A 14,801-nucleotide genomic window follows, 5' to 3' on the forward strand; every position below is an offset into this window, starting at 1 on the left:
GATATAAATATAGTTAAGTATGCTAATGATTATGAGAATAATAAAAAAAATAAAGCAACTCTTTCTCTTAGTGACGCAACGTAAGAATTTGGATTTATGATCCGATATGTGAAGAATTTAAACAACTTAATAATAAAAAAGCATACACTGATCATCATTGTATAGTTAAGTTAAAATTCTAAAAAATTTTCAAGAGTTGAAAAATTAGAATTTCATTAATTCCAAGAATCTCAAAAATCCATCCTTGATAATTCCAACCGGCATTACGTAATTTTAGTGAAATTCGTGCAGATCCATTTGACCTATATATTTTGTCATTAACCTAATTAATCGATTAAATATGTAAAAATTAATTACGAGTTGCGTTATTGCATATCATTACTTAATAAGTTTTTAAAATAACTTTTTAAACTTGAATGTTGTAAAATGATACGCTAAACTTTTCAGTTATTCCGATATAAATAAATATTCGTTTAACATCTTCACTTTTAACTGAAATTTTTTTTTTACTTTCATTTTTTTAAAAATTTTATTTATATCAAAACAATTTAATTTCATAGTATTATGGAACAAAAATATATTAGTATCGATACATTTGAACAAATAAAAGATTTTTCATTTATTATTAATTTATCAATTATCAATTTTTGTTCTTCAGTTAAAATCCCAATATTTATAATTAAAAGAACATTATAAAGAGAATGGTTTATGTAAAGAATGTAAACAATCTAATACTAGTTATTGTCAATTATGTAATATTAAACATTTTCAAATTCTAAAAAATTGGACAAAGTAGAAATTCTGACGTTGATAAATTAATTCAATCTCAATTTAATGCAAAAAATCCTTATGAAAATTAGAATGGATTGAATATGATAAATTTGAAGATATTGAATATATTGCAAAAGGAGGTTTTGGATAAATAAATAAGGCAATTTGAAAGGATGGTGAAATAAGAAGATAGTGGGATTATGATAGAATAGATATGGAAAAATAATTGTTGCTTTAAAATGTTTAAATAATTCAAAAGATATAACGCTAGAATTTTTAAATGACGTAATATTATATAAAATATTAATTTTTACTGTATAATATTTTAATGATTATTTATTTATATTTTTTCTTATTAATAGATTAATTCACACTTGAAAGTAAATAATTCAGCTCGTATTATTAAAAATTATGGTAAATCAAATAATTTCCTGATGGTAATGGAGTATGCAGATTATGGTAACTTAAGATGAGATAAATAATTCAATTTATTGAGCTTGAAGAATAAGCTCGATATTTTGAGTGATATTGCATATGGCCTTTATAATATTCATAAAGTGGGATTAACTCATCAAGATTTTCATAGTGGTAACATATTAAAGGTTTACTCAGTTACGCCAATATTTCTGATTTGGGATTATGCAAACCAGCGAATGAAAGTATTACCACATGTAGCACCCGAGGTATTAAAAGGAAGAAAATTATAAATGATCTGATTTATATTAATACCTGTTAATAACATTATGTAAAGAATTATTTAATACTATGTTTTATTTATGTTTAATTAATGTAAATATAAATTAAATTCAACAGATCGTAGATATAGATAGCGTTTTAAATGATGGTCGTCATTCTATTATCCCCTGGCACCATTTACACAATTATGCAAATGTAATTATTAAATACTATTTCGCTTTGGAAGTACTAAAGAAATATAAATTAACAAAAAAGTTCACGTTAATAAAGAGAATGGTGTTAAGATAAATGGAAATTTTAATTTATTTATATATTTTTTTTCTTTTTATAATACTGTAACTATAATTATTTTTTTACCAGCGGTTGAATTTTTCTTTCATGAACATAAATGATCATATATTATATATAATTGAATTCATTTTTTCCTAATAATGACTAAATAATTTTTTTTTTTTGGTTTATATTTATTGAAACTTGAAACATATAAAGGATTATCATTATCAATAATAGCATGCATCAAAAATTAAAATAATTTAAAATCATATTAAAATTGTTGGATTAAAATAAAATATATTATCCAATTAACTTGATATCTATGAAATCTCATAATATAATGATGATCACAATAACAAATAGTAATTTTGTGAAATTTGTATTACGTAGAATATAAAAAGAAGGATTATTTTCATCAGCTGATTTTTTGAACGCCCAAGGTTTGTCGATCGCTGCTGTGCGACTGTAATACGTTTTATAATGCCGTAGTTTTTTTTTAAAATAAAAAAAATCTTTTTACTCTGTTTAAACATAAAGTTAATATCACCTTTATTGTCCAAAAATATGGAAGAATTTAAGCTCAGTGATGATGTATTCGAGAAAATAAAAGATTTTAATTATTGGAACTTAACAAATAAACAAGAATTTTTAATTGATAAGCTAATATTAAATGAAGAATTAAAAGAACGTTATAAAAGTAATGGTTTATGCGAAGATTGTAAGCAGCCTAAAACTGATAGAAAATGGTGTAAATCATGTAATTCGAAACATTTTCAACAAAATTTCAAAAATTGGACTAGTGGAAATAATGAAATTGATAAGCTTATTCAAAAAGCACAACTTAATGCTAAAGAAAATTTGAAAATTTTGGAGTGGATTGAATATGATAGATTTGAAAATGTTGAATATTTGGCCAAAGGAGGATTTGGAACTATTTATAAAGCAATTTGGAAAGATGGATATATAAGCGAATGGGATTTTGAAAATAATCAATGGATAAGAAGTAAATATTATGCTGAGAATTACAAAAATTTTCCAGTTGTCTTAAAATGTTTACATAATTCACAAGATATTACAGTTGATTTTTTAAGAGAAGTAAGTTACTTATTTATAATTTCTTAGATATTTTCCTTTGTAAGTGCTAAACTGATTATTATTTGTTATTATATACGAATCATTTTTAATTACATACTACGATTTCTTCAGAGTGTGTAACTTTTTGTTTTGGTATTACTAAAGATCCAGAATCTAATAATTTTATGATGGTAATGCCATATTCAAAAGATGGCAGTTTAAGACAACGTTTAAATAATAGTTTTAATTCAATGAAATGGGAAGGAAAGTTGGACTTTTTACAAAAGATTGCAAATGGGCTTAAGGATATTCATAGTCAAGGATTAATTCATCATGATATTCATTGTGGTAATATATTAAGTAATTTTGAATTCATTCGTATTACTGATTTAGGATTATGTCGGCCAGCAAATGTAAAATCTTCTCAAGATGAGTATAAAAAAGTATATGGAGTATTACCTTATGTAGCGCCTGAAGTTTTAAGAGGAGGAAAATATACTCAAGAAAGCGATATTTATGGATTTGGAATTATTGCATATGAGGTCTGTACAGGGCTTCCTCCTTATCATGATATTGCTCATGATAAAATCTTAGCAATTAGCATTTGTAAAGGGCTTAGACCAAAATCTGATTATAAAGTTCCTCAACTAATTTTGGATATAATTAAACAATGTTGGGATGCTGATCCTTTAAAAAGACCTAAAGCACAAGAGTTATATAAGTTAGTAGATAATTTATATGATGAATTATATAATAGCAATTATGATGATGATAGTGAAATCAAAAAGCAAGCTGAAGAAGCAGTTAAATTTAATGAAAAGTTTACTTCCTCTTCATTACCATATAATGGTACTACTCTTTTATATACTACAAATCCTCAAGCAGTTTACACGAGTAGACTTTTAGACTTTAAAAATCTTCCAGAACCAAAAAATGCTGTTGATGACAAAGATGATGATAATTCATTTGAATATTTAGGTAATTAATGTCTTAGTTTATTTTTATAAAAATTCTTAAAATTCTTGAAACTATTGATGTAAAATTATCTTTATCCTATAAAATCCATAGAAGCAATAGATTTCACTAAACTCAACCTAGGTACTCATTTATATTAATTTGCTTCCTACATGTATAATTTTACTAATAATATTAACAATTTGTTTAATAATTCATTTTATAGATAAAAACAGCTAAAGAAAAGAAAAGGAATATAAATTTCTTTATTAATATCTATTGTTTACTATTTATTTTCTTTATTACTACTACAGCATATGTATTTTATTGGAATACTAGTATCGTGCCATTGTTTCGCATCGGGACTAATGTTTTTAATCAATATTATATATGATAAATTATAAGCATTGGTATGAATAAAACAATATATAGATTCATTATTTTAGTGAAAAATAAATAGTGACTAGTACTATTTGTTGAAATAGTTTTTTTTTATTTTTATTCAAATTTAAAAATGATTTTTTTTTATCTTTTTTATATTGATCGCTTTATCGTAGTACAACTTGTCATTTATAAAGACAATAATATCATATTATCTAATACAAAAAGGTGTAAAAATGTAAAACAACGTAATATCATGTGATTATTTCTGTGACCAATATATTTTTATCTATACGAATTTTTAATTAGCTGTTATTTCTTTTGAAGGACGTTAGTTATGAGATCTCGTTGATGGTACTATGAGTATCTCCTGGTACATTAACATTACAAATTCCATGACATTTTGCCAAGTTTTTTCTTTTTTTTTAGGATAATACAATATGGGATTTCTAGGTTTAGAGGATAGAAGGTTAGATATATATAGCATAGTTAGATAGTCCTTCTCCTTATCCGCCTTAGCTGTTAGACGGAGTTAGTTATAGAGTATATTGTATACTGCTAAGTACTTTTAATCTATATTTATTATCTATTTGTTATTAAAAATATTAATAAAGAAATGCGTTACTAGCAAAAAAAATTAGTTGTTATTTCAATTCGTCATTATTTTTTTTTTTGAACTTTATATATGTTTACAAAAATATCTTCCCATTTTGTATTTCATTACTTTTTGATGTCACTTTTTCCAAGGTTCTGAAAAATACAAAAATAAATTTTCGATATTAATTCAAATTTTCAAAATAAATCAGTTATATATATAAATGGTGATTTATTTCTTTCTTTATTAGTTTATAAAATGTGTAGTTATTTAGTTTAAAAAGAAATATACAGTAACTAAAAATAGTATTGTAATTTAGTAATTACCTATACCTATATGAATCCGTAAAATTTCTATTATTTTATTATTTCAATCACCGGGCCACCGTTGGCCAGAATTATCAATTTTTACCGGCACTATATTTTTTTTAAATGCTGGTCGATTGTCATAATATCATAATATCAGTCACCGATGATCATCACCCCCTTAGAAAAATTCTAATACAATTATTAAATGAAAATAAAAGGTATAAAAATTAAATTATTTCACAAATAAGCATTTTCTTTTTCAAAAAAAAAAAAAATTTCTTCATTGATCTTCAAATTATTTTTCCAACTTTTCAATTCTCTTTTTTGTGAGCCGTTTTCTTTAACATCATTTTGAATATCATTCGCTATTATTGTTTTTTTCTTGTTTTTTTAAAAAAAAATTTCGTTGTTTCAGATTTGCTAAAATATTTAATGATTTCAAAATATTTTGAATTCTCTAATTCTTCTTTTTTTTTGTTATATCCTTTTCTACTTTTTCCATATTTCCATATTTCCAATTTCCCTTACGATGGAATTTTCATTCTTTGGTCCATCATTGCTTGTGATTTGTCTATCTTTTTATCTTTTAACTATATTTTTTTTCTTTAAAAAAAAAAAAAATTTGGTCAATTGATCAACTTTAAGATTTTGAGCGTATTAAAAAATCCCATTTAAGAGTGAGTAATTTGCTTGAATGAGAAGAATAGTTATTTTATTATTCGTAGTTATTTATCTATAACACTAATAAAAAATTTGATCAGACTTTAAATAAATAAGAACAATAGCAAAAAAGCTTTTTTTTATTATTGCTAATAATTAATAGGTAAAAAAAATTCAACTTCAAAAAACTGAAAAATAAAATATTTTTTTAAAAAAAATATTTTGATTTAAAAAACTAATTAAATCAATTTTTTTTTTTCGGGTTGAAAAAAAACCCCGAAAAAATAAAAACCAATTCGCTCAAAAAATACTTTAATCACCTTTTTAACAAAAATAAAACGTGTTGTACTTTTGAAATAATTATTATATTATGTTCTGGGCAATGATTACAAAAAGTTATCATTATATTAATATAACTATTATGTAGCAAATTTTATATGTATTTATTTATCATTTGATTCATTTCTGTGGAGATGTTTCAGAAATTAACCATTGTATAATAGACGGCTTTAAAAATTTGTGTAATTCAGAAAGATTTGCATTTTCCAAATGAGGAAAAGTTTTTTTTAATTTATTTGTAATATCAATATTATTTTTCAAACGTAATAATAAAATTTTTTAAAAATGGAAAAATAAAAAAAATCAAGCGGAAAAAACAGGATCCAAACAATTTTTACTATTGTAAAAAATCAGTTACATCCTGGCTAACTGGAATAGTAAAATTTTACTTTAGAATCGGAACATGATCGGCCTATCGGCCGATCATTTATCCGACCTTAGTAAAAACTTTGCGTATTTGATTTTTTCATTTCATTAATGTTATAAGATATATACTTCTATATAAATAGTTAACTTTTTGGACAATGTATAGTACGCGATGACCGTGATGTGTATCGATCTCACTTGACCTATTTATTCTTTATTAACAAATTATTGATTTAAAAAAAACTAGCGTGGGCGTGTGGCGCATTACCGCATATCATTACCAATTTTGAAGTAGGTAGAATGATACACAAATTTATTGAACATAAACCGAAAAAAAAAAATATTGGTCGACTAAACTATTAAACCACTTCACATTTTCGCTTAAATAATTTTTATTAAAAAAATTTTTTAACATATTGATACGTTAAATTTTCTATTTTTTATATATCTTTTTTTCTCTCAAATAATACATTAATACCTCCTTATCAAATATTTTATTCATGGAACAAAAATATTCAAATGATGATATAATTGAAGAAAGGTATGATTTGTGTAAAGAATGTAACCATCCTTATACTAGTTTAGATTATTGGTGTCAATCATGTAATGCTAAAAATTTTCAACAAAATTTCAAAAATTGGACAAGTGGAAATTTTAATGTTGATAAATTAATTCGAGATTCTCAGATTAATGCAAGAAATAGTTTGGAAAAATTAGAATGGATTGAATATGATAATTTTGAAAATATTGAATATGTTGCAAAAGGAGGTTTTGGAATAATATATAAAGCAATCTGGAAAGAAAAAAATAATTATGAAACTGTTCAATGGAATAATGATAATAATAATAATAATGTGAATTATTATAAGGTTGCTTTAAAATCTTTAAATAATTCAAAAGATATAACATCCGAATTTTTAAATGAGGTATACAATAAAACTTTATAATAAATCCTTAATATAATACATTTAACTAATTGAATTTAATATTTAATATTAGATTCGTTCACATCTTAAAATGAATAATTCTGAACGTATTGTTAAACTTTATGGTATTACTAAAGATTCTAAAACAAATGATTTTATGATGGTAATGGAATATGCAAATAATGGTAGTTTAAGGCAAAAATTAAATAAGGATTTCAATTCTTTTGGATGGGATGAAAAACTTTATATTTTAAGAGATATTGCGTACGGTCTTGGTAATATTCATGAAAAGGAATTAACTCATCAGGATTTTCATAGTGGAAATATATTAAATATAAAGAGGAATTCATTAAGTTTTGCCAATATTACTGATTTAGGATTATGTAAACCAGCAAATGAAAAGGTAGAAAAACGTAATAAAAATGTTTATGGAGTATTACCCTATGTAGCGCCCGAAGTCCTAAGAGGAAAAGAATATATGCAAGCAAGTGATGTTTATAGCTTTGGAATTATTATATATGAAATATTTAATGGATTACCTCCTTATTATGATATGGCTCATGATGAGTTATTAGCAATAAAAATCTGTCGAGGGCTTAGACCAGGATTTAATATTAAAGTACCTCAATTAATAGAAAATATCGCTAAAAAATGTGTTGATGCAGATCCATTAAAAAGGCCAACTGCAGAATATCTGAAAAAAATATTTGACAAATGTTATATTGATTATCTTGACAAGAACAATGAATTTTTTAAACAAATTAATGAAGCAGATAAATTTAATAAAAAACAATACAATGTGACAAAATCATCAATTAATACTGAACTTATATATAATACACACCCTCAAGCTATTTATGCAAGTAGACTATTAAAATTCAATAATTTACCTGAGCCAATAAATGTGGATAATAATAATGATTATTTAGAGGTGGAATATTCAGGTAATAAAACTTATTCATTATAATTCTTGACTTATAATGTAATATTCATTGACGTATAATTAATGTAGAATCTACCAAAATCGATTTTACTAAAATTGATATTAATTTTCAAGGTAAGATTTAATATAAAATGACATAATATTAAAATTAATAAATTAATTAATCATATTTTTTTATTTAAATATTAAATAGATAATCAATATAGTTAAATGTGTTACATAAAATTACCATGGAATTTAATTATTTTACTTATATTTATATTTGTATAAAAAATATACGTGTTAAAGTTAATTTCCTATTATTATTTTTTTCGTTTTTTATATTTTACGATGTTTTTGTATTTTTCTTATTTTTATCTAAAATCTTATCTACTTACCGATATTTAAATATTTTATTTGATAATGTTCTTCACTATTCTTCTTCTTTTTCGTTCCTTTATAACTTCCTCTGAATACATTTTGGGATTCATGATTTCTTTCTTTGTTTCGTGCATTTATTGCCGATAGTACGGTATTTTCCCATGATATTGACGGATGACGAATTGGAACTGATGTTGATACATCACCATTATTATTATCTTTTAACATCAAACTATCATCATTTTTTCGATCACCTTTTTGTACAATGGCGTCCTTTGATGTTTTGTTTGTGTCTCTTGACGATCTAATTGAAGAATTCAACGATGAAATTGTTTTGTGTATAATGTTACCAGTCGTTTCTTTTTTATTCTTATCTTTGATCTCGTTGTGTATTTCTCTTACTTTCCAAATATCTTGTAAATTTTCTTCAATTGATTTTTCTAACGCTTTTGACATAGTATATTCACTCTGAAAGTAAGCGATTGCCATTTGTTTTTTGTCGATTTTAATGAATTTTACGTACATTGCGTTATATTTTTCCATTAAACTGACTCTTAATTGGCATTCCTCACTACTTGATGATGTATTTTTAACTTCTTTTATTAATTGCCATCGATCTCTCATTCGTCTTTGCAATAATTTCCATTCACCATTATACCATCGTACTGCATGGTTACCTAGTGTTATATAGAAATTACCTTTTTTGAACAAGTTGTCTGATTCTTTTTTAAGATTCATTTCGGCTCTTACTGTTTGATACTTAAATAGCCTCTTAATTCTGACTCTCTTAACTTCACCTAATAAACTTAATTTTGAAATAATATCATTTTCTTTCCACGTCTTTGGTATATCATAAAACATGATGTCACGTGATTTTCGGACCATGTTTCCGATTACATGATGATCTTCTATTTGGACGGAATTTATCGGGACTTCCACAATCGTCCCTTTTTGTCTGTTGTGTTTCGATTTGCTTACGATCTGCATATTATTGTTTAGATCTGCCGCATTTTTGACTTTTTCTAACTCATGGCGCAGGTCACTTATCCTTATTTTATTTTTCCTTATTTTATCATTGTTCTGTAAAATGATTTGTTCCTTTTGTTTAAGTTCAATTTCCTTTTTCTTCAATTCTGCTTCGAGTTGTTTATTTTTTTGTAGCGCCTGCCGCAGACGATTTTGAAGGTCAGAATTTTGTTTTTCCATAAATGAAGCATCCTTTTTATATAATCCATAGGCTATTTCTTCACAACATTTTAGTAAAAGCTCTACTGTCTCCGTATTTAATCTAGTATATCGACTTATATCTTCGAAAAATCTTGGAGATTTTGTAAATTTTCCGAAAAATTTATCTATTATACTAGTAAATTTCATTTTCGGAGTTAATCCTATATTTTTAAAATATTTCTTAATAAAAAAACTTGTTTCTTCATGAAATATATTTTCAAACTCTTCTCTTGAATAATATGACTCCATTTTTTTAAAAAAAAAGACTCTTTTTTATATTTATTTATATTTTGTTAAAGAGTTTTTTTTTTTTTTTTTTGTCAGTTTTCTCCTCAACTTTTTCTTTATGAAATATTTTTGGTTGAGTGATCGACAAGAGAGAGTTTGCAAATCAAATCAATGATTTGTGTAAATCTTTTAAATGTTATTTCTTGAAAGTTACACGGTTACACTAAATCCTTGTTAAACGATACAAAATCTTTGTCAACAGAAGTATAAAGGATTACAATTACCCAACAATAAAATTGAATAAAATTGACGTTATCGTTTATGCTATATAATATATATATATTTTAAATATCTTTTTTTTTTCTATTTTATTAATATTAAAAAACGTAAAAAAAACGTAAAATAATTTATACTATTTTACATTTCTTCTATAATATTATTTCATAATATTATAGAGCAAAAAATATCTTAGTGACGATATACTGAAACAAATAAAAGATTTTAAGTATTGAATATTATAACTTAAAGAACAATAATTTCAATAATTTAATAAATTATTATTATTAAATGAAAAAAATTAAACGAATATTATAAAAGAATGGGTTGCGTAAGCGGCCAAAACTGGAAAAAAGCTTGTATGGTTTCACCGAATGATGTCAATTGTCAAATAAACATTTCAAAAAAAAAAAATTCCAAAATTGGGCAAGTGAAAATTTTAATAATGATAATATTTAATTTCAATAATCTTAACTTAAATGCGAAAAAAATTCAGATGAAAAATTAAAATGGATTGAATATATAATGAATTTGAAAAATATTGAATATAATCGATATATATATATGTTATTTATCACAAAAAGAGAGGTATAAAGCAATTTGAAAGAATGGTGAGATAATAAAAGATCATGGGATTGTAAAATTAATCAATGGATTAAATCTTTGGAAACAGAATTTGTTGCTTTAAAATGTTTAAAATAATTCATAAAGGTATTTTAACATTAAAATTTTTGAACGAGGAAATATTTTATTGATTAATTATCACCTTTATCATCTTAAAATATTTATCTATTAATTATTATTAATAATTATTAGATTAAATTACGCTTGAAAATGAATAATTTAGTTCATATTATTAAGTTTTGTGACATTATTAAAGATTCTAATTTCTAAAACAAATGATTTTATAATATTAATGCAAATATGTAAATAATGGAAAAAATTAAATAAGGGTTCAATTCGTTAGGCTGGAAAGAAAAAACTTGACATTTTAAGAAATATCATATGATCTTTGTAATATTCATAAAGAGTGATTGGCTCATCATGACTTTAACATATTAAATTGAAACTATGATGCCAATTATTTCCGGTTTAGGATTATGTAAACCAGCAAATGAAAAATTAGGAAAATACGATAAAATGTTTATGGAGTATTAGCGCCCGAAATCCTGAGATACAAGTTATAGCCTTTTATATGAAATATTTAATGGATTATCTCATGATATGGCACACGATAAGTTATTAGCAATAAAAATATGCCAAGGGTTTAGATCAAGATTTAATGTTAGAAGTACCTCAATTAATAAAAAATATCGCAAAGAAATGTATAGATGCAAATCCATTAAAAAATGTCGAATATCCGAATAAAAATATTTGTTCAATGTTATACTGATTGTCTTGATAAAAACAATGAATTTTTTTTAAACCAATTAGTGACGCGAATGAAATTTAGTAATTTAGGTAATTGAATTTATCCTTCTGATTTTCGAAATGACGTAATAACGTAATAATGTAATATTTATCATCATCGTTTTTTATTTATAGATTCCACAAAAGTCGATTTTAATAAACTTAATATTAATTCTTAATTTTTAATTTTAATTGATTATTTGTATAAACCAAAGTAAATAAAAATTTTTCGAAAATTTTTTTTTTTGAAACATAATTTTAATTTAATTATTAACGTTAAGAGATAAATAAATTTTTACAAGTTATAAATAACCTAAATATCCATATTTCTATTATATAACATTAATTTGATGATTGTGTATAATTAATAATAAACAAATAAAATTACGTAAATTACATTACAGTATTTTTAGACTACCGACACACTAGATACACTTAATTTTATCTATTAATTTAAATAAGAAATGGTAATTCATCAAAATAATAAATAAGATAAAATCAAGTAGAAATATTCTTCTCTAACATTACTAGCAACGGTTCCATCTAACAATTGGACTACTCCAAGGTAGTTCCAGATGAGCTTCTTATGCGACAAGCAAGCTACATACGCACCTGTACGATTCTGTAGAAGGATATTTCTCACTGTTTATAAAATAAAATAATAATAAATATAATTCTTAACTTTTATGATAAAATTTTTCTATCTACCATTATTTAAAATATTACCATACTGAATATAATCCTTGACTATGAATATCATCAAGTTCGTTAAAATATTCAATTTTTTAAATTTTTATCATTTCACTGAACTAAACTCTTATCTAAATGTTGTCTTAAACTACCATCTTCTGCATGTGCCATTACCAGCGAATTATATAGTATGATTCAATTTTGGTATGTGTTTCAAGCTAAAAAAGGATTCATAATAATAAATAATATCTAGTTTAGTTAGTATTTATAAAAATTAATAATTATGTATAAACAAGAAACTGACCTCTCTTAAGTAATCAGCTGCAATATTCTGAGTTGTGCAAACATTTAGAATAACCAGAAAATTGCATTATCCTCCAAATATCTGCTTCTCTCCATTGATTATTTTCAGAATTTCATTTTACTATATATCCATTTTTCAAATTGCTTTATAAATTGCTCCAAATCCTTCTTTGACCAAATATTAAAAATTTTCAAATTTATCATATTCAATTCACCCTAAACTTTTTCTATAATTTTTGCTTTGAGTTGTGCTTTTCGAAAAGCTTATCAATTTCATTATTTCCACTAGTCAATTTGAATTTTATTGAAATTTACCTTCATATCAATCATCAGTAATTTGGCTGCTTACATTCTTTACGTAGACCATTTTATTTATGACGTCTTAACGTCTTTTTAATTCTTCATTTAATATTTGTTTATCAATTAACAATCTTTGTTCATCTGTTAATCACCAAATCTTTTATGTTCAAATCATAATCACTGAGCTTCTACCATGTGTGCTTTATGTTTAAATATTTATTTTAAATAAAACCATAACCTTATAAAACATATTACAGTTACACAGCGGCGATAGATAAATAAAAATCTTATTTCAATTTGGGTCAAACAAGGTGTTTGATAAATTATCTGATTATCACAAAGTCACGAATAAATCAGGACCCCGAGCAATACTGAAATAGGTAACAAGAAATAACGCGTAGAATAGGCTAAAATAATCATGAAAATCTTTCCTTTTTTAGATACATTTTGATAACGTTGGTAAGAAATATATTACTTTATTTAGTAACTGACTGACATTATCATAATTCCGGCCCTGAAAAAATGCGTAGAGCTAATATAGTGCAGAACCTCTATACTCAACTACTTATGTATAGTAACAATTGATTGATTATAAATTCCTAAAAAAAAATTTTTTTATATTAAAGTAAAAAATTTAACCGATAATTTTTATAGATATGACCATTAGCTTTAAAAATTATCGGTTATTTTTTTTCTAAATTAAATTTTGGCTGAGTTTTAGCTGTTTAAAAATCTGTAATTTAAATATATTGATTAAATTTAGTCAAAATTGAGACTAGTTTAAATTTTTATATTACAGGTTTTTTTAGCCACATTTAATAATGTACAGATTTTTTTTTAATATGCCAAGAAGAAAAAAAATTTTAAAACTGCAAAAAAAGATTTAATGAATAAGGTTGTTTAAATATAGGTTAATTTAATGTTATAGATGATAATTATATACCATTAAGTGAATATTTAAAAGACAATTCAGATGAATTTATAAATGAAAGAATTCAAAAACTTAGTAATTTTACTTTAATTTGGTCAAAAAATACATATAATAAAATACAAATCTCATCATCGTATATGATATATCTGATTCATCAGTTTATAATGAAATACAATAAATAAATATATTACTATATAAATTTTATATTATATAACTTATAAAATCCTAATTTCTGATTGGTTAATATATGTATCACGTGACGCTTACATAATCTGAAAAATTGAGACTTTTTTTTATTTTATAAATCAATTCCTTTTAATAAATAGAGTTTAATTTTTTTTATAAAATTAAAATCCAATCATAAAATCAAATTTTATTTAAATTTTTTTAAGTTCCTATTATAGAGGTTCTGCACCGTAGTAAAATTTTGCCAATTTCCTATGACCTATTTATATATTGTTCGGGGTCCTAATAAATCTCATTAATTTTATGGATTCTGACAGTTAAGAAATACAGAAATTAAATAACATACTCTCTAATACTAATTTCACAAAAAAAAAAAGCTTTATCGATCATCTAGTATCAAATTTACAATTTTATTATTATTTTGATTACTTCATTATGATTGATTTAATATATCTTCCGCAAGCTAATATTCAATAGATTAATACAGTATTTAACTAAAAAAAAAATTGTGTTATTATTAGGCGAAAAAAATATAAAAGGAAATTAATTAATGAATGTTATAACTGATAATATAATAATCATTTAATTAATATGTTTTATGAAA

At 23.8% G+C, this 14,801-nt stretch overlaps 2 protein-coding genes across 2 annotated transcripts; one reads left to right on the forward strand and one right to left on the reverse strand.

The window, feature by feature from the left end:
• Positions 1-2,304: 2,304 nt before the first annotated feature.
• Positions 2,305-4,008, forward strand: OCT59_015201 (uncharacterized protein; the record flags this gene model as incomplete). The annotated part of the gene is made up of 5 exons (XM_066139851.1): positions 2,305-2,835; positions 3,208-3,227; positions 3,512-3,792; positions 3,883-3,912; positions 3,995-4,008. 5 exons carry the CDS (start codon positions 2,305-2,307, stop codon positions 4,006-4,008), a joined length of 876 nt encoding a protein of 291 aa, XP_066002686.1.
• A 4,324-nt stretch (positions 4,009-8,332) lies between these two features.
• On the reverse strand, positions 8,333-10,260 carry OCT59_015202 (uncharacterized protein; the record flags this gene model as incomplete). The annotated part of the gene is made up of 2 exons (XM_066139852.1): positions 8,664-10,260; positions 8,333-8,376 (listed from the first exon to the last, which is right to left on the reverse strand). Exons 1-2 carry the CDS (start codon positions 10,120-10,122, stop codon positions 8,333-8,335), a joined length of 1,503 nt encoding a protein of 500 aa, XP_066002687.1. The 5' UTR covers positions 10,123-10,260.
• Between the last annotated feature and the right edge of the window lie 4,541 nt (positions 10,261-14,801).

The sequence above is a fragment of the Rhizophagus irregularis genome, chromosome 23 (assembly GCF_026210795.1).
Source record: "Rhizophagus irregularis chromosome 23, complete sequence".
NCBI classification, from domain to species: domain Eukaryota; kingdom Fungi; phylum Glomeromycota; class Glomeromycetes; order Glomerales; family Glomeraceae; genus Rhizophagus; species Rhizophagus irregularis.